The following is a 21,830-nucleotide window of genomic DNA, read 5'->3' on the forward strand; positions in this document are numbered from 1 at the left end:
AGCCAGGCAGGACTGTGCTCCCTACTGCCCACAGCTGACCTCCCTAGCTCTACTCCTGTACATATTAGTGTTTTTTCTACATAACAATAGGATTTATAGGGAAAGAATAGTGTGTGTCTCCTCAGGAGTCTTTTTCTCTCTCTCTGTCTTGGCTTTTATGCTAAAACTTGGAACAAGTTCTTGATGCTCATCCCCAGTTAAGATTGTCAAGCAATTATTCATATGATGCTCTTCTTCTTCCATTTTCTTACAGGCTTTCGATATTACAGTTTTCCTTTGGTAATAATTCCTTTATTATGTTTATTTATTTCTCACTGTCAGCCTTCCTTAAGTGTGTCTTTGTATATCAGACATATATTTATCTATCTATCCATCTACTAACTCAGAGTTCCCAAGTTATCCAGATCCGTTACCACTAGTGTCTTTGACGCTGAGTGTGAAGTTAATTTAGCGTTGCTTCATTTATGCAAATACAGAGGGATTTGGACCTTTCTGGACAGTTTCTTTTTCAGCTCAAACTTCAAATGCAGCACAAGTACACATTAGCCTGTAGCTAGATGTCTGGCAGAAGACACTCAAGACTTGCTAGCATTTCCGGTAGTTATCTTATTTTTCACTGAAGTTGAACTATCTGCATTGTTGCCTCCACTACCTTTCCATTGACCTTAAGTCTATACTTACGTGCCATATCTAGTGTTAGCATTCTTTATTCTGAACAAACCAATATGATAATGTAAGGGCACAGGCTGGAGCTCAATTCTGCCACATAGTGCCTTTGTTTGGGACATAGTATAGTATATATAGTGTTATTTTTGCTCACTAGAGGAAGGACATGTTGACTGATCAGACTGCAGAAAAATTAGTGCTTTGAGCCCAATAAATAAAGTGCACACCCTTGTTTGAACACACAACCCAAGCAGAAATAGCCTCATTCTGGTTATGCTGAGCACACATAAGAACACACACTCACAAACAAACCATTTCATTTCCTTTTCACAGACAGTTAAATGTTGTGTTTTGTGATAGCGCATTATTACTTTTTCAACATAAAGCTCTCCTTCCAGCTTTTTTCCTTTTTGACTGTTGTTCCTTTTACATCACCCATATTTTCTCTTTCCATTTCTGCTATTATGACCTAAAGATATTGTACAGTAATCCATATGTGTTTATAGTTGACTCAGTTAGTTACTTATTGCGTGTGTATGTGCACAAACATGCATAAGAACCAACTCTGAAATTCAGCTGTTGTCATTGTCATCCATCTTAAATATACGCACTCTGTCTCAGTTTATCTCTGTCTTGCTCCCTTTCTCTCAGGCCAACTCCCCCCCCAGGGCACACATACATATTCACCCCATGACTATTCATAAGCATATTCTCTATCTGTGAGATCATGATGAAATGTTCTCAGGGCCCACTATGCTCATGTGTATCTGTGTATTTGTGTGAATATAGATGACTTGAGTGCCAGCGGGTATTTCTCACTTGTAAATAATTCTGCAACAACTGGGTAGAAGCACACAAACTGACACGCACAGAAATCCAGGTGCACTCAAAAGAGCTCCAAAAAGAAAATATATCTAAAAGTATGTTTTTTTTCAATGTTGTTTAGGTCATGGTTCTCATGGTGTCATGGTAATACAGTGCAGTTACAGTGCAGGCGTGTTGAAATAGCAACCCTCCTATACTGGCCTAATAAAAGGTGTTTATAACATAGATGTTGTCCTTTTTTCAGTTACACATCTAAACTCAACTGAAGATTATTTGTATACTTTAAATCCCATACATAGCTAAACGGACTGTGGGCCCACATACAACATGAAACCAATTCCACGTTGTCTGCATACGAAAAGAACAGCCTCCACCTCTCCTACAAATGATAGCCATAGACCCAATCCATAAGGGCAACAATGATGGGAGAAAAAAATAACCTGTTCTTTGGGGTCGTAAATATATCAGAATATATCGACATCGTTTATAAAAAACAAAAACATATGGTCAAAGAGAAAATATCATATCTCATATTTGCAATCATAAGGGGACTTGCATGGCATTAGCGATGGTAGTGTTTTTGAATAACTGTTAGAATGTTTTTTTTTTATTTGAAATGTGATCCAATCCAATATGGAAAATAACTATTTCCAACACACTCAACATATGAAGTTAACAGTAAAAGCCTTACCTGTTCAACATAATGTGATGATGTTATTAGACCAGGTCAAATGAAAGTGATTTTGTTGTACAGTATAAACCAGCCTAGTATGGTACAGTCTGTGCTTGTAGTTTGTTCCTGCATTCAGGCCTATAGTGGTTCAAAATGAAATGCAGGAAGTTATGAAACCATTACATTCATATTTGAAACTAAGGGTTATTTAAATTCCCAAACCTCACAGGACTGAGTATTCGTGGAATATAAATCAAAACATTTGGCTTGCACAAATAAGGGGCAGTGAGCTGGACCAAGATATTCTTGATATGAATGTGCAATAAACACAATATGCTCCCCTAGTCTATATCCGACCAAAAGGCAAACAATCAACTACTTTTATCAATTGCTTTTACTTATACTGGAATATGCTTTTTTCCATTTTGAGTGAGTATGGTATTCACTTCAAGTGTATTTACATGATATTTCAAGGACAGTGTCGATAAGAGTAATCGTGTATGTAGATAGGTGCTTGGGTTCACAATGATGTAAGAAAAAAGGGACACGATTACGCATGCAGAAAGAGAGGGAGAGAGGGGAAGAAAGAGAGAGGGGAGAGAGAGAAAAAACACATTTGATTGCATGGCTGAATAATTGATAGAAAGCTATTACGGCTGGTATGAATGCCTCTAGGTGTCACACACACACACACACACACACACACACACACACACACACACACACACACACACACACACACACACAGACACAGACACACACACACCCACACCCACACACACACACACACACACACACACACACACACACACACACACACACACACACACACACAGACACAGACACAGACACACACACACCCACACCCACACCCACACACACACACACACACACACACACACACACACACACACACAGAAGAACCACACCAATGTACAACTATGTGTGTATGTGTTTGTGTTAAGTGTGTGATTTGCTTGATGTGTGTTTGTGACTAGTGGTTAGCGTGTGTGTTGCTGAGTTGGTGTGAACATATTAGCAGCTTAGCTCCTCTTAGCCTCACTGTCAGAGTGACAGAGTCATTGCTAATCCTGCCCTGACAAGTTGCCATGTTCCCCTCTTCCCCCTCCTCCCAATGTGTCTTCCCTAGACCCGAATTACAGTTCCCTGCACAGTGAGTTATGCTGTATCAATGCGACCTTGACGATGCCTTGTACACTGGATTGTAGCACTTTGTTTTGCAGTTCTAGTTAGATGTTTACTACATTTGTGTTTGTAAAATGTATTGGACTTGCAATTGAAGACATATGTGAAAGCCAACATCTAATGAGTACCTGGATTATGTTCTGTTTATTTGATCAAAAAGGCTTTTGCAGTTGTCAATACCATGACGTTCACTGTCATAGCACATGAACCATCATGTTCACTGTCATAGCACATGAACCATCATGTTCACTGTCATAGCACATGAACCATCATGTTCACTGTCATAGCACATGAACCATCATGTTCACTGTCATAGCACATGAACTATCATGTTCACTGTCATAGCACATGAACTATCATGTTCACTGTCATAGCACATGAACTATCATGTTCACTGTCATAGCACATGAACCATCATGTTCACTGTCATAGCACATGAACCATCATGTTCACTGTCATAGCACATGAACTATCATGTTCACTGTCATAGCACATGAACTATCATGTTCACTGTCATAGCACATGAACTATCATGTTCACTGTCATAGCACATGCATATTGGAGATTGAGTTTCCAGTGTGTCTCCTTTTGTTGAAATAGTCAGCCCAAATCATTGCAGCAGTTTCAGTGCTTTCTCTTTCTTTCTACTGGTTGATGGTTGATCTCCACACTAAGAAGTTCACATACCATGAACTGATATTCTTCCAAGTTCAATACAGTGAATTTAACTCCCTCACTCCTATTGGGGGGTTCCCTCTGAGAAGTGGCCTCTCATGTGTGTCACGGTTAGGAGCTCTTTTGGAAGAGTGACTGTATTGCTTATCAGATCTACAACCAAAGTGCACTCAGGTGGAGTGGCACAGTTCAATATCTGAGTCATCAAATGCTGGATGAAAGTTGATATGTTCTGCCTCAGATTGAAAGCAGGCCTGCATGTTCTCCCAAAGCAAACTAAAGGTATACTTGTATCTATGGTATATGCTCTTGTTCATTGTATTTTTTTTCTCAACATGTGCATGAAGGTGATGGTAATTTAGATTAACAGCAACAAAGCAGCCTGGGCCAAATAAAGTAAAATAGGTGTAACATAAGGTTATTTGTTTCCCTAGCATTGTCTAACGCTTCAAGAGTGCAGTCAGTATAAGGGTAGTGTACATGGTACATGTGGCATTAAGGCTGTGGAACTAGTGTCAACTCTGTCATGAAACCTTAAACATCAAACTCCAAACCAATCATCTCCATTTCCATGTGGGTTTGTAATGGATGTTTTAACATGTTTAAAGCACCTCCCGGTTTCATGTGAATAAACACAACCGTCTTAGGCTGACATTGAATCAATTGTGATCCATAACAATCAACTAGTGAGGCAGTAAAATACGTATGACCATTACTTACTTGCTACTCACTCAACTAGAGAAAAACAGACACTGTTACATTGAAATCGTATTTTCATTTAACTTGCATTTCAGATGGATTTATAGCTATATTACACAAAATGCATCCGGTCAACTATAATGGACTTTTACACTACATGCCAACCTTTACAGAAACATACTTATGTGTGTGATTAAAAAAAAAAAATACAAATGTATAATATGTAATAAATATATACAAAGTTTACATTAAGACTATGACAAGTTCATATATTCAATAAGATCATATTTATATATAATGAATTGTATGATATGCTGTTCCTGCTGTTTGCATTGTATTTGGTAATTCAAAGTAATTACATTTTTTACAAAGAACAGTGCAAGACTGTTAAAGCAAACAAAACAGTTGGCAGACTTTCAACAAAGTTGGAATAACAGCACAAAGTCAATACTAATTAACATAGTGTCACAACATACACTGTGCACACAGATCATTTACTGTCCACCTACCCGGAAATGTAAAAATAGAGAATATCATACTGTGCATATCTAGCCACAGATCTTTGATTATAAAGTAGGCATGGCGTGGAACATGCACACTATCCGCACACACAACAGACAAGGATCCCTGGATTGCCTGCCTGGCTCACTTTCAAACATACTCACACAGAAGCATGCAAAGTGTGTCTGTCTCTCACAAGCACACATATACAGTAAATGTTCATTATATGAAGGGTTTTCTTTGAAAGCCATATATATTCTAAATCATAATTAATATAATATTGTCAAGTGTTCTTTCAAAAATAACCAGCATCTAGCAGCCAATTCTGATGTATGCTTGTGACTATTGTTTTCATTTAATGATATTTAACTTGAGAGGAAAACTCTTCATATATAGAGTCATGCACATACACACAGAGGTTTAGTCGTCCATACCTCGACAGATCGGCGCAGGGAAGTCCCACACGGCGGTGTTCCCAGCATTGGTGATACAGGTGAGCGTGGCATGGCCGTCTAACACGTAGCCAGGCACACAGCTGTATTGAACACTGTCGCCCACAGCAAAACGCCCGGCACCACTCAGCAGCGCTTTGGGCGGGACTCCCGGGTTTCCACAGGATGTACTGTGGAGTTCTGCAGAGGAAGAGAGAACATGAGAAAGAGATTTTCGTTAAAATCAAATTGACCATCACTCAACCAAAGCCCAATGATGCATCCAATTCAAAGGCTGCTCTGGAGCAAACAGTCCACACAGTACTTCCACCATTAAAAACACAGTTTCCCAGACACCCGCATTGTGATGACGCGGTTTAAATACCTGCCTAGGCCTACAGTATAGCTCTGTATAAGACATTGCCTTGTACGACAGCTGGAAAATGAAATGTAACTGCACTATCAGTCAAAATAAACTAAAGCCAGTCCCAGAGAAATGGAGAAACACTATATGATATAGTTCCATAGTTAATCCCATCATTCCCTTAAGATACATTTACAGTTCTGTGCCCAAGAAATATGCAGTGAGCAAATAAACATCTGCACGTGCAAACACACACAAAAGCACAAACAAACACACACACAGAAGGGAGGGAGACAGAGAGGGAGAGAGGGGTATTACAAGCCATAAACCAGGAAGTAGATGGGAGAACAGGGACCAACTATGGTCTTATTGTTTGAACTTGATTGATACAACTATGAAACTGTTCAGACAGATAGGGGGTTAGGGAGGGGAGAGGGGGACAGACACATTGGTTAAGGGTTAGCTAGAGGCAAGAGCGGAGAGAGACAGGAAGAGGGGGAGTTGGACAGAAAAAAACGAGAGACAGGGGGAGGCAGATGACGCCCATCATGATAGATAGAACTATAAAACTACTCGACAGACAGAAGGAGGGAGAGAGGGAGGAATGGAAAAAGTTAAAATGAGAAAGAAGATGAATTCATAGTGGTAGTGAGAAAGATGATGGTCCCAAATGAGAGGGGGATATAAAGTGGGGCAAAAAAGTATTTAGTCAGCCACCAATTGTGCAAGTTCTCCCACTTAAAAAGATGAGAGAGGCCTGTAATTTTCATCCTAGGTATACCTCAACTATGAGAGACAAAATGAGAAAAAAAAATCCAGAAAATCACATTGTCTGATTTTTAAAGACTTTATTTGCAAATTATGGTGGAAAATAAGTATTTGGTCAATAACAAAAGTTCATCTCAATACTTTGTTATATACCCTTTGTTGGCAATGACAGAGGTCAAACGTTTTCTGTAAGTCTTCACAAGGTTTTCACACACTGTTGCTGGTATTTTGGTCCATTCCTCCATGCAGATCTCCTCTAGAGCAGTGATGTTTTGGGGCTGTCGCTGGGCAACACGGACTTTCAACTCCCTCCAAAGATTTTCTATGGGGTTGAGATCTGGAGACTGGCTAGGCCACTCCAGGACCTTGAAATGCTTCTTACGAAGCCACTCCTTCGTTGCCCGGGCGGTGTGTTTGGGATCATTGTCATGCTGAAAGACCCAGCCACGTTTCATCTTCAATGCCCTTGCTGATGGAAGGAGGTTGTCACTCAAAATTTCACGATACATGGCCCCATTCATTCTTTCCTTTTCACGGATCAGTCGTCCTGGTCCCTTTGCAGAAAAACAGCCCCAAAGCATGATGTTTCCACCCCCATGTTTCACAGTAGCTATGGTGTTCTTTGGATGCAACTCAGCATTCTTTCTCCTCCAAACACGTCCTGTTGAGTTTTTACTAAAAAGTTATATTTTGGTTTCATCTGACCATATGACATTCTCCCAATCCTCTTCTGGATCATCTAAATGCTCTCTAGCAAACTTCAGACGGGCCTGGACAGGTACTGGCTTAAGCAGGGGGACACGTCTGGCACTGCAGGATTTGAGTCCCTGGCGGCGTAGTGTGTTACTGATGGTAGCCTTTGTTACTTTGGTCCCAGCTCTCTGCAGGTCATTGACTAGGTCCCCCCGTGTGGTTCTGGGATTTTTGCTCACCGTTCTTGTGATCATTTTGACCCCACGGGGTGAGATCTTGCGTGGAGCCCCAGATCGAGGGAGATTGTCAGTGGTCTTGTATGTCTTCCATTTTCTAATAATTGCTCCCACAGTTGATTTCTTCACACCAAGCTGCTTACCTATTGCAGATTCAGTCTTCCCAGCCTGGTGCAGGTCTACAATTTTGTTTCTGGTGTCCTCTGACAGCTCTTTGGTCTTGGCCATAGTGGAGTTTGGAGTGTGACTGTTTGAGGTTGTGGACAGGTGTCTTTTATACTGATAACGAGTTCAAACAGGTGCCATTAATACAGTTAACAAGTGGAGGACAGAGGAGGCTCTTAAAGAAGAAGTTACAGGTCTGTGAGAGCCAGAAATCTTGTTTGTTTGTACGTGACCAAATACTTATTTTCCACCATAATTTGCAAATAAATTCTTAAAAAATCAGACAATGTGATTTTCTGGATTTTTTCTTTTCTCATTTTGTCTCTCATAGTTGAGGTATACCTAGGATGACAATTACAGGCCTCTTTCATCTTTTTAAGTGGGAGAACTTGCACAATTGGTGGCTGACTAAATACTTTTTTGCCCCACTGTAGCTGCTATTTTTCTTAAAATGTCACAAGAAAATCTGAAAACCTTAACTCCTCAAAAATATGCACAATCATTTAAAAATAAAAAGCTTGAGTCCAGCTGCTAGGGAATCTTTTCCATGCCCAAAGGGCAAGAAATTGTAATTATTATTCACAAAGTGGGATAGGAAGATTTGATGTCAGCAAATGAAACGATTGAGTGATTCTTAGTTGGCTATTTGATTCATTTATACAATGACTTTATTGCCATGCCTATTCAATTACACCCTCTTCCCTCGCTCCACCCTCCCAATCTCCATACCTCCTCTGCAGCCACAGTGCTGGGGATTACTCGGAGGATTATGTGCACATTTCACATTTTGTCATTGGTCACACACAAACAGTCCTTTTAGTTTATTTTAAATGAAACTCGCTACCTTTTTATTCTTAGCTTCCATCTGAAATGTGATGGGGTCCACCAGACCAAAGCTTGTGGATCATTTAAAAATAGCTAGGACAAAAATAACAACAGGAATAACTTTGCCTCTAAATAAGTATCCATTGCAGGAAACAAAAAACACCGAAGCATGCCCTCATGGGCTGTAATTAGTTGATATATGAAGTTTCTGTTTAAGGCTTTTTTAAGGGGGTGTTATTCAATCCCAGTGCTTCCAGAGCATGGACAACATAAACGAGAGAGGACAATCGGTTTGCTAAAGACCCTGATGGACCTCCCTGCGACTGCCATCCTGCTTATCTCCACACAGCCACATAGAAAAGCACACTGACAAGGCCCATTTGGACACTAGCACACATACACACACACACACACACACACACACACACACACACACACACACACACACACACACACACACACACACACACACACACACACACACACACACACACACACACACACACACACACACACACACACACACACACACACACACACACACACACACACACATACTCAGGGTCATCCATCACTGTGGCGACCCCCTGTGCTGTATTGTGATTGGATGTCAGGTGTGCCTAGTGTTGCGACCTGTTGGCCTATTGATTTTGCCAGTTAGTGTGGCCCACTCAGTGTCAGGATGTTGGGTGGTGGGTGTCGTGGGAACACATTTACTCTCGGAACACACTCACCCAGAGAAACACATATGTGCACGATCAGTGCCGGTCTGTTGGTGGTCCAGGGTAATATCCCATGCACACGCACACAGTACACACACACACACACACACACACACACACACACACACACATACACATACACACACACACACACACACACACACACACACACACACACACACACACACACACACACACACACACACACACACACACACACACACACACACACACACACACACACACACACACACTGTCTGAGCCACTCACTTCTTAATTGGTGCCTGAATTAATCCCATTTTCATTCTGCTGTGTTGTTTCATTAAAGATTTTCCAAATGTTTTTCTCTCCTTCCTTTTCGGTCAGTGTATGTTTTGGTCATTGGATTTTATTTTCACAAATGGATATTCAAAAACAAAAAAGACTGGATATTTGATTTTCGTTTTCAAATTGAAAAACCAAAATTGAAATACAAGGCGTTTTTCTTTATCATGGTCAACAATTCATTTATTCAACTTAAAAAACGGGAGGATTTTCATTTTCTACTTCTCAAAACAAAAAATAAAATCACTAGAAAACAGAAACAAAAAAACCCCCGTTTTTTCATATTCTGCTACCGGAAGTTGTCTTTCAAAATAAGAGCGCATATGAGGACGGTCAATCCGTGTATCTACGGTCCATTTGTTTTCACAACGAAAACAGCCAAGACACATATTGAGCCCAGAAAATGAATGTTATTAAGGGCTGGAAATATAATAGGCCTGTGTCTAAAATGGACAACATTGTTAGGAGATTTCCACTATATAGCGATTCTGCACTGCGGTCAACTCAGCCGTCTCTCGAGTTTGTTATTATTTCTTCTGCCAATAGTTATTCGTGAGATCGACCCTGTTGGACTCAGTAGGCTAGTAGTGAAACTACTCCCACAACAAGTACTATGAAGTACTTACTGTCTACTTTTTGAGTAATCCTCTGTCAATGTCCCCTCCCGCAACCCTGTCTCCTAAAAATTACGTTCCCACAGAGCTAAACTGCATTCTCAATTACGTTTAGCGAGAAACGTATTTTCTCCCACGTTACGTTCGTTATGAACGTATCTCAAATACATTTATTTTCTACATATCTTCTAGAAACATATTTTCTCCCACGTTACGTTTCTTATGAACGTATCTTAAATACGTTTATTTTCTACATATCTTTGCCATTTATTGTCTTGCTTATAATAATGATAATAGTCATTTATAAATATCATTTTAGAGCACACATTTGAAATCAGTAGGCAAGACTGTAATTTCGCCAGCTGTTACTCTCATGAGCGAGGCAGAAAATAATAGTTTTAACATGCCAAAAAGCTGCTATGTCGTTTATTGCACCTCAAACATTGAAACAAATCCAGAGTTACGTGTTTCTGTATACCTCTAAGAAGAAAGGACAGTAACAGAAGATCTCTGTGAAGTCAGATGTGGTGTTGTTAATGCGATATGATATCCGAAAAAAAAATCAGTTTAGGATGGCCGAAGACACTACACTACCCATAATTCCCAGCTATCGTTTGGGACTACAGTCCCGTTGACAAACCCCATGACTAATCTTCAAGCTCTGGGATTTGGATGTTGGAGTGGCAGTGCGCCAAGGTTACGCCGAGCGTCAAGCTCTTTGAAATGGAACGAAACCACGGCAGACTATCCAAAACTGGACTCGAACGCCCCCCGAGAACTACACACGCTGGCTATTGTGTTTCGCAACCTTTATATATACAGTCTATGTTCGCAACATGTTCTCTATGGCACGTCTCTACTGGGAATTGTAGTTTTAAAAGACGTTTTCTTTTTTCCCAAAATTATAAGTTGACAGTTTTAAACTGTGTACAGCCCTGGAGGTTTAGGCGATAAGAAACACATTGGTGTATACAAATTTAAAACATGTAATTACTAAATGTGTGAAAATCACTTGTGTCCATAATGGGCAGCATTAATATATACCCACATGACAGCTCATTGTTACTTTGTAATTCTACTCCACTACAATTCAGAGGTTAACCTGGTATTTTTACTCCACTACATTTATTTGAGTTACTGTGGAAGCTATTCAGTATTTTTCACATTTATTTAATGTATTTATTTGTTATTTTTTGTTTTGTAGAATTAATTAATTTACAGCCATATTATTTAAGTTGAGTTGTGTTCCAGCTAAAATGCTTTTATTTTGAAGGTGATGGGTCAATTTGGGCACACGGCTGGGTTTATTTAAGTCAATCAGGGCACAGCAGCAGTCGGAGGGCACCGGGAAGGTCTATGTTTTTTTACCAGTATCAGGGCTGAGTTCAGCACAAATGTCAACACCTTTTGCTGTATTGTTCTTGCCAAGGTGAAGCTAATAAATACCACAAAAACGTTGATGCCTTGTCTGGACAATGGACTCATTACCAACTCGTGATTTGCGTAAGATCCACTATACCTGGTGCCTCAGTGGCCTTTTGAAGTTTTATTGTTGTTGACAAATAGCCACGACAGTTACTTTGCAAATTCTTTGTAATGATGTGAAAAATAAACAATCCTTAAAGCAGACTTTAGTTACACCTGAGTAAAATTCAATTCAAGTGCCAACAATCAGGAGATATTTGATAGTTGGTGCTTGAGAAGAATACATCTGCAGATCTCTATAAAGTATATTCATTACTCGTTATTCTCTACTAATATTTAGTTAAAGACTGTATATAATGACTATTTTGCACATCCCTTTCAAGATTTCAAGATGTTCTAAGGTTTATTGACATATCATATACACAACTACGGTGTAGTTATGCAATGAATGAAAAACTTGGGTCACAGGTTCCTCAACAGTGCATTACAAGACATCTATCAATATGTGTCTATACCTCCACTATTAAACTGTCAAATTCTGCACATTTCTTATTCTATCTACATACATAAGAGTATAATTAATGTGTATAATATCAGTTAAAATAAGTGCTTCAACAACATTGCAGGAAAGCAATATATGAGACGTTAAGTACTTTGTCAGGCTTAATATTTATCTGTAGATAGATACCCCCAAAGCTTTTTTCTTATTTGAAAGAAGACCTTAACCTAAAGTATTATTTAATGTTTAAATAAAGGTTCATTAGTTTGTCTGTTTTGCACATCCTCATATTAATATCTTTGTACATCCAGCACTAAACTGTTTTATTGTAGAGATCACTTACAGTATCTTCTTGATTTTGTATATTCTATATCATTGACCTTCTACTTTCCCCCTATGAAAGTATGTACTTTTAATATTTTTGTCATCAAATAATATTATTCAACAAAAATAACATTATTCAACAAAAATAATTCAATAACGTGCTTTAACCACTAGGCGGTTCACACAAGGTACACACAGCATACTAATAATAACTTTGTATTATTAATGTAGGACACTGATGTATGTATAACATCTGAAGATGTGTAGTTTTATTCATGTTTTTACATAATTGTACAGGATATTGCTACACTATTTCTCATGTTTTACTTCTACACATTAATATCTGATTTGTAAAACATCACAGACAGAAAGGCATGTCCGTCATTTAATGGTAAGCTATTGAAACTGTGATTCCATAGATGTGTCTCCCATCACCCAAATCCCCTGACTATTCTCTCAACTCAGTATTTACATTCTTATATTCAAAGAAAATCAGTAATATCTTTAAAAACTACAAGTCCTTTTCTATCAGCTGTGCACCGTTATGGTGTAAATATAATCTAACTACCAATTGGATCAAATATAAAAGGAGACGTATTTTGTGAAAAGAAATGCAAGATGTTGTTTAATTGTTGATATATTTATGATCCACGTCACATATTCAGTGTTGGCGGCAGTTCTCCTGTTTGTCCAGAAGTCTTCTCATCAGGGCTCTATAAATAGCGAACTACGGCAGATTTGTAATATTTAATGCAGCCTAACCGTGAATTACAATGCTGTTATTTGATGACTTTCAAAGAGAAAAGCAAGAACACTCGGAATAAAGTATTTATTTTATTTTTTAAATGTTTTCGGATATCATATCGCATTAACATCAAATCCCAACATGCATTGCGGCTAAAACATCCAATCAACGAGCTTCAAGCTGAGGATCTTGGGTAATCTGTAAACATAAATGTGTTTATATATATATCTATGCTGTGTATCGCTCGAAATGTCCCTTATACTGTAAATAACATTGTGTTATTTAGAAAAGAATAACAAATTAGAACGAAAAAAAGATTTTCAAAAATGCAGATTTCAGTATTTTGAGGCTCTAAGCCCCATTTATTTTCCTCACAGACGGCAAAAAAAGTCAGACATTATACGATTTAAAAATAAAAACAAATAAATAAAAAGATAAAACACTGGCATGTAATTTACGTTAGAATAAATAGAATAGTTTTGAATAATAGATGAGAGTAAAATCTAGTCACTTTTCAGCCCAGCCCACTTTTGGGGAAACCAACACTGTCATTTGAAGGGCGCTCAAGCCTGAAGCCACAGAGATCTTCTGTTACTGTCCTTTCTTCTTAGAGGAAGTACAGAAACACACACACACACACACACACACACACACACACACACACACACACACACACACACACACACACACACACACACACACACACACACACACACACACACACACACACACACACACACACACACACACACACACACACACACACACACACACACACACACACACACACACACACACACACAAACAAAGAACACCTTTTGAACTCATATAGAGTTGTTTTTTCTATTTCTTCTGAATTGTAGAAATCCTTGGTGTTTCAATAACCTCGTATTATATCATTGTTGCCCTGAGGCAACAAACCAAACCCTGGTTGAGGGGTGTGGGGGGGTCACATTTTATAATTGATATAATATCAGGGACCCCTAAGCTCCTAAAACACATGGTGAAACATTTTTTTCCTCCCAAAATAAAAAGTCATGCCATAGAGGGATAAGGCATTATTACAAATATTCTTAATTTGCAGTATTTTATTTTAAAAGTGTTCAGAAAAGACTGCATCAAATATGCTATATCTATATATCTATTTAATATCAATATTGTTATTAACTTCAATCAAAGTCAATTTAAATAGCGGGCAAGACTTTCCAAGGAGTAAAAATGCTTCTGCCGGACTACTGACTGGAGGTATTGCTGATATCAAGTCTACCATATATCCTCTTAAAATACTCTGTCCAACAATATCAGTCTCATGAAGAAAGGTGTTTTAACGCTGATTCAAAATAGCAGAGAAACATGCATTCTTGTTCTCAGGAGGGGACATTGACAGAGGATTACTCAAAAAGTACACAGTAAGTACTTCATAGTACTTGTTGTGGGAGTAGTTTCACTAGTACTGAGTCCAACAGGATCGATCTCACGAGGAACTATTGGCAGAAAAAATAAAAACAAACTCGAGAGACGGCTGAGTTGACCGCAGTGCAGAATCGCTGTATAGTTGAAATCTCTTAACAATGTTGTCCATTTTAGACAGAGGCCTATTATATTTCCAGCCCTTAACAAATGGACTGTAGATACACGGATTGACCGTCCTCATCCGCGCTCTTATTTTGAAAGACAACTTCCGGTAGCAGAATAGGAAAAAATGGGGGGTTTTTTGTTTCTGGTTTCTAGTGATTTTATTTTTTGTTTTGAGAAGTAGAAAATGAAAATCATCCCGTTTTTTAAGTTTAGTAAATCCATTTTTGACCATGATAAAGAAAAACGCCTTGTATTTCAATTTTGGTTTTTCAATTTGAAAACGAAAATCAAATATCCAGTCATTTTTTGTTTTTGAATATCCATTTGTGAAAAGAAAATCCAATGACCAAAACACACACTGACCCTTTTCACTCTTTTTTCCTTTTCTCCATCTGTCTCTACATCTTTAACACCTTTTTTTATTTATCTCTCCCATATCCCATGTTTGTATTGCGCTCCGTCTTCCCTCAATGTCTCCTATCATCGCCTCACCCAATCCCCTCCCCTTTAGCTCCTCCACTATTAACGTTGACATGCCAGCTCCTCGCCTCCCCCTCTCTATCTCCCTCATGTTCCCTCCAAAACTCTACATCACCCCTTTGGTCCATCCCTTTTTTCTTCCTCACTGTCTCACACTAGTTTATTGTGAACATCACATAGTTTCATTACACTAGTTTATTCAGTAGCCAGTGGCTGCACCACACTTCGTTTCATGGTTTATTACCGGCTGCCCTCTTATTTATTCTCTCTTACCTTCACTTCTTCCTCCTCTTTACTCGCTCTCCCTTTGTTTATCTATCCATCTCTGCCTCTCTTTCCCTATCCCTGTCTCTCCCAAGTTTACCATAACCATGATTTCAGTCTCAGTTGCTTCATTACAAGCTGCTGCTTTTATGGGCCATCTGTAGAACTATCTGTATTTGTCACACACACACACACACACACACACACACACACACACACACACACACACACACACACACACACACACACACACACACACACACACACACACACACACACACACACACACACACACACACACAGACACACACACACACACACACACACACACACACACACACACACACACACACACACACACACGCACGCACGCACGCACACACATACTCACGTACACACACACACAACCATTTAGCTGCTTTTATTCCTCCCTAGATAAGCAATTACAGCGGAGTCCGGGTAAGGGAGCACAAGATGGAGAGGAAAGAAGTGGAATATGGGAAAAAAAGGAATGGTAGGGAAAATGCGAGAGCAAAGTAATAGAAAACAAGGAAGAATCCTGCTATGCTTTCAGAGTTTTTAGTGAGACAGATGACACCACAGACTGGAGGATTGTGAGGGGGAGTAAAGGACAGAGGAGACATAAGGAGAGACACTGAGAGGAAGAAAGAACAAGGAAAGAGAGGCTGAGACTGAGAAGGATGATTCAATAAGTGTGAGGGTTTTACGCTTCTGTCAGCAGTAACTTCTGAAAAAGATGAACCAAGTTTGTTTCCGGAACATAAAAGATGCTGAAACGCATAAAACATGAAGCATAGAATCTGTTACAAGAAAACATGTACATGGATTTCCATTAACTATATCTGAAAACATATTTTCAGGAAGACATTTACTGTAAATGATGCAAGGTTTATAAGGACGGCAACAGATCAGACGGATGGGTTCTGAGGTCTTTAACAAACAGATGTGTTCTGGGTAATATAATCTATAGAGGTTACAACTTCTGATTCTGTTTCCTGTCAGTTTTATTTGTTCAACACACACAACTTCTGAACTCTTTTTATAGAGCTATGAAGAAATTGTGCCATAAAAAATATTTCCAAAGTTATTATTCACAATGACAATTTTTTGCCCCCAAAACCTTTTTTTTTTTACACGTGTAACCCTTTTTGGTGTTACTTACTGTATATAGTAATCTTAAAGTTGCATATTTAATTATTAGAAGTATTCATATAAATCTCTGTGGAAGATTTTCTTTTATGTCCATAGGGTTCATTTTGGAGAGAGGATTACACAGAATTAGACACACGGATATGTTTCATGTTAGCCCTTGCAGTGTTGCTAAATGTCTTTTTATGAATATATACATTAAGGTTTTTCAGCCTGACATTGGCATTTCAAAACAGCTTGGAAAAATATGATTGACAGTTTCCTATTATACAATCATTCATTTCACTAATCCATTCGCTATTAATGTTATTTACTTTTATATTTGTATTACTAGCATAGGCATGCTAGAATCAGTGTTAAACAAAGCAAATGGGAGTGTTCTTTTGAAAAAAGTCAGTAAAGTTAAGCTGAGGTTGAAGAGGTTGCATTGCAGATATAGTGGAGCTTGGAGAAAGCCATATTTCAGCCTCTATTGCATAACAAGAACACACCCTTACATTTGTAATATTGACAGTGGAAATGATATTCCTCAAACTATCAATCCAGTGTTAGAAAGTTGCTGCAGAGCTGTCAGGCCACGGTCATTCATTCTAGGATTCAGGCAATTTCCTCAACATCTAACTATGACAGCTCAACAATCACTGTTGGGATAATATTGAATTATTATACACGCTTGTGTGAGTTTTAATATGAAAAGATTAATGTCAAGATGAGATATCCACCATTTGAAAACTGTGACATCCTTTTCTGCAGAAGCTTTAACAGCATAACATAACAAAAAGCTACTGAAAAGCCCACTATTGGGTATCATGCTGAGCAAAAAGAAAGACAAAGGGATCTAAGGAAGGAAGGAATGCAGGATACTATTTCACATTCTATTGTAAAGCAACAATAAATAAGTGGGTTAAACAACTGCATGCCTAATAAATGCTTAAAGAGAGTGATAAAGAAAAAGGGGCCAACTAAGGAGGAGTGCATAAGTAGTCACAGCACTGTTTGATAAGAGAAGTTAGGGGTGTACACTACACCAACACAGCAAGAGACACGGTGAAATACGCAATAATGCAAGAGATACAACAGCCCCCACAGTTCCTCCAACTATCACTATCCACCGTCCAATAAGAGGAACAGCGGGGGATAAGACCATAGTCCTATTTCAGACAAATTTCCTCCGGGTCTTGAGTCTACTTCCTGTGGCGAAGCAAAGAAGAAACTCCATCAACATAACTAGTTATTTAACATTTCTTTTTGTATTTATGTCCTGGTATAAAGACTTTAAAGTTATTATAACTAGAGCAATGCAACATAGGAACCACAAGGTCTGACCTCGAGAGATTAAGCTAAAGGAGAAAGGTCTTTAGGTAAGAAGCACGACATTTCCTCATTCTCAAAATAAAAGGATATCTCGATCAAGAGCATGATGTGAAGAAGATACTTCACACCAGGGACTGCTAAATAAATAATAGATTTGATATAGTTCTTCAAAATAAACTGTAAGGTGTATGTGTCCGATAACTGTGGTCCTTGTATTTTTAAGTACAGTATTACTCTTCTAAATAATGAAAATGCTTAATTTACACAAGTACCTTACAAGAGTATGTCTCTGCAGTATTTGTATAGAGATAATGGCCATATCCCACCTCTGTGAATTACAGAAGGGAAAGCATTCAGGGTAGTTGGCTTTAGACTTCACACATTTCTGCAGCAATCATCCACTTCATTTGTGATTACATGATCACATAACTCTGCCAGTTCGAAAATGTTTCACAACAACTCTGTATTTTGGTTAAACCGACAACTGGATGACACAATGTGTCCGCTTTAATTACATTTCCAAAATAACATGGTTGTCTAATTGGTTCCTAAGAGACTGAGCCAGAGCCACAGTTGCTCTCAGTGTTGACAGAATCTGAAACACAACTGTGCAATACCTAAAAAAAGTAGGGTTTTTTAGGTTGTTGTTTTTTCTTATGAATGTATTGTGTAGGGCAGCGATATTCAAAGTGTGAGGCGGGCCTCCCCGGGGGGGCACCAGAGAGCTTCAGGGGAGGCGCAGCGTGAGAACAAAATTACGAGAAACAGTGAAATCTAGATAGTTAACTTCAGCTAACTTTATGCGAGCAGCAACATGGATTGATTTTTTGTGAAGTTGCCTAAAGTGAGAGAGGAGACAGCGTCTGGCAGAAAACGGAGGAAGTATGACCACGATCATTTGAAGCTAGGATTTTCATGGCAGGGGCGGACTGGCCATCTGTGTGTTCTGGAGAATCACAGAACGGCCGGTCGTCAGCGGGCCGTTGACAGCCGGCTCGGTTCGCTGACGGCCGGCACCACCCTTTATTTTAATTGTAATAATACTTAGGCTACTATGATCAAAAGCAAGTACCGGTCAAGGCTGCAGCCAGAGGATGATCTGCGTTTATTCCTGTCTACATTGCATCCCCGCTTCATCCGCCTATGCGCATCAAAGACGCAGACTCATTGTTCCCACTAGTAGGGGTGAGTGTAATACGGAGGCAAAGTTGACGTTCAGTGTGTTGCCCGGAGCGTATAAGGATTTATCCACAATTTTGAAAATGTTAAAAATGTTTTTAAAAAAAGTTTAAAACATAAAGATAAAAAAGTTTAAAAAGGTTATTGTTTAATGTTTTAAAGAGCTGACGCTACTCAGCCAATCAAATCGGTGCAGTCAGTGAGTCAGCACGATAGATTCAAACACACAGAGACGAGACAAGAACAGAGAAACAGCCGGAGTAAATTCATGCTCAAAAAAGAGAAAGGTAGCGGAAACAGAGCATTTCATGACATTTTCGCTTACTGGACCTCTTTGAAATGCAATTGAATACCCCTGCATTATAGCAACAATAATAATAATAATAATAATAGCAAAGATAATTGGGAGGGGGGGCGCGGCTGTTCTTATGTTCTATGAGGGGAGGCTCAGCTTCCCACATTTTGAAAACCCCTGGTGTAAGGGATATAACTTTCAACAAACCTTCAGCTCAATCTTTTTGATGCATGTATGAGAGCTAACGTTGCTCACCTATACTGTAGCTAACCATTTATGTTGCCAAAGCTTTACCTATACTCCTCATCTATAGCTGTGAAGTCAAGCATTACAATTCAAATATGTCATCCAGTATCAACAATTTGTGGGGTTATGTTTTTTTTGGACAGGAATAAACTTCACTAATGAACCACATAAACTCATGCATGCACTCACATGCACACACGCTCACTTGCACCTCCCACAAGAAAACTATTTTGATTGGTAGCTGCCCGGTGATGGTGTAATTATGATTAATTATTAAGAGGAAAAGAGGACTAAGTGGAAGCAGAAGGTGTGTGTGTGAGTGTGGGTGTGTGTGTGTGTATGTGTGCATGTGTGCACGTGTGCATGTGTGCATGTGTGTGTGTGTGTGTGTGTGTGTGTGTGTGTGTGTGTGTGTGTGTGTGTGTGTGTGTGTGTGTGTGTGCATGTGTGCATGGGTGCGTGTGCGTGTGTGCGTGTGTATGTGTGTGTGTGTGTGTGTGTGTGTGTGTGTGTGTGTGTGTGTGTGTGTGTGTGTGTGTGTGTGTCAGAGAGATCCTGAGAGACAGTCATAGTGGGAAAATAGAGCTTCCAGGTAGAGTTAAGGATGTTCAAAGCTATAAGATCATCTGGCAGCTGTGAGGATCAGCTAATACACACACAGCTATGTTGCTAATGATCTTAGCTTCTAGAGGAGATCAAATATCATGGACTCAGAGCAACAGACCACAAATGTCTCTCCGGATGTATTATATGCTACAACACAACTAATCAAAGGTGCACATATACAATGTTCCCTGAAAGTAAAGTAGTCCTGAGACTTGCCTTGGTGGTGCCTTGATGTTCTATGTGGTTGATATTTGCTCAATCGTGTTCCCTAAACAAGTGCTGGTTAGGTCTACAATGGATGGTTTATTCTACCACTTATGATACTGGTCAGCTCAAAGTCAAACGTACATCATTTTAATGGCCACTGTGCATGAAAAATGATTTAATCAAAATAACTAATAAGGATGCCCGTTCAAATAAATGCAGTGAAGTGAATAGTATGGTCCTCATTTTAAATGATAGAATTACACAATTAGAGTCAGCCGGGTGGGGATGCAATTTAATGAGCCTGGTTGAAATAAGCTAATCATAAGGACAAAAACAATAACCCTGTCAAACACAATTACCTCTTTTATATGGATGCAGTATTCATTTAAGAATAGTACTAAAAAAAAAAGATGCACTTAGGTTTATTTTCTTCCATCCTAGCTATTGACCTGTATATAATTGAATGAGCAGATAATGATGGCAGTCTGAAAGAAACATGGGGATGTCAATTATAAGTCCTTTACCTCCACTTCAACAGTTGGTGTGCATGCTGTAGTCACTGTGTGTGCATGTGCCATTTTGTGCATATCATTGCAGGTGTCTATAGTATGTGTGTGTTGTGTGTGTATGTGTGTATTTTTGTCATGTGGGTATAGCTCCTTGATGCGTTGATCAATGTTTCTCTGAGGTCTGGTTCAATAAACCATTAGATTTACCCCTAAAGACATCCTGCAACAGAACTTCATTAGACACACACACATACAAAAAAACACGAGGAAAATATCACACAAACCCTCTACACACACTAATTGTCTTGTGCTTACAGGCTGCAGCCATCAGGATTTAATAAGATCATGTCTTATTTTGTTTGCCTGTGCCTTTTATTACAGCAGTACACAATTTGCTGTTGTCTGATCGGAGCTGAAAGGGCTGACTGTCTTTCTGGACATTAAAACAAATCAGCTCCATTGAACTTGATCAGAGAAAATGGTACAAGGCCACCTGTTCACCTATAATGCAAAAACAGACAGGTTTTATTACACTGACCTACTGTAGATGGCCATACTAAAGAAATGGTTTATGACTTTGTGCAATAACATTACTGGGAAAC

At 39.1% G+C, this 21,830-nt stretch overlaps 1 protein-coding gene across 6 annotated transcripts in view; it reads right to left on the reverse strand.

The window, feature by feature from the left end:
- csmd3b (CUB and Sushi multiple domains 3b) overlaps window positions 1-21,830 on the reverse strand; it is a 373,567-nt gene that overhangs the window by 212,787 nt on the left and 138,950 nt on the right. For all 6 annotated transcript variants that reach the window (XM_079656201.1, XM_079656206.1, XM_079656205.1 and 3 more), the window contains one exon: window positions 5,680-5,877. In XM_079656201.1, coding sequence (XP_079512327.1) covers window positions 5,680-5,877 — 198 coding nt within the window. The remainder of the gene's footprint in view (window positions 1-5,679; window positions 5,878-21,830) is intronic.

The sequence above is a fragment of the Notothenia rossii genome (assembly GCF_949606895.1).
Source record: "Notothenia rossii genome assembly, chromosome: 10".
Lineage (NCBI taxonomy): Eukaryota > Metazoa > Chordata > Actinopteri > Perciformes > Nototheniidae > Notothenia > Notothenia rossii.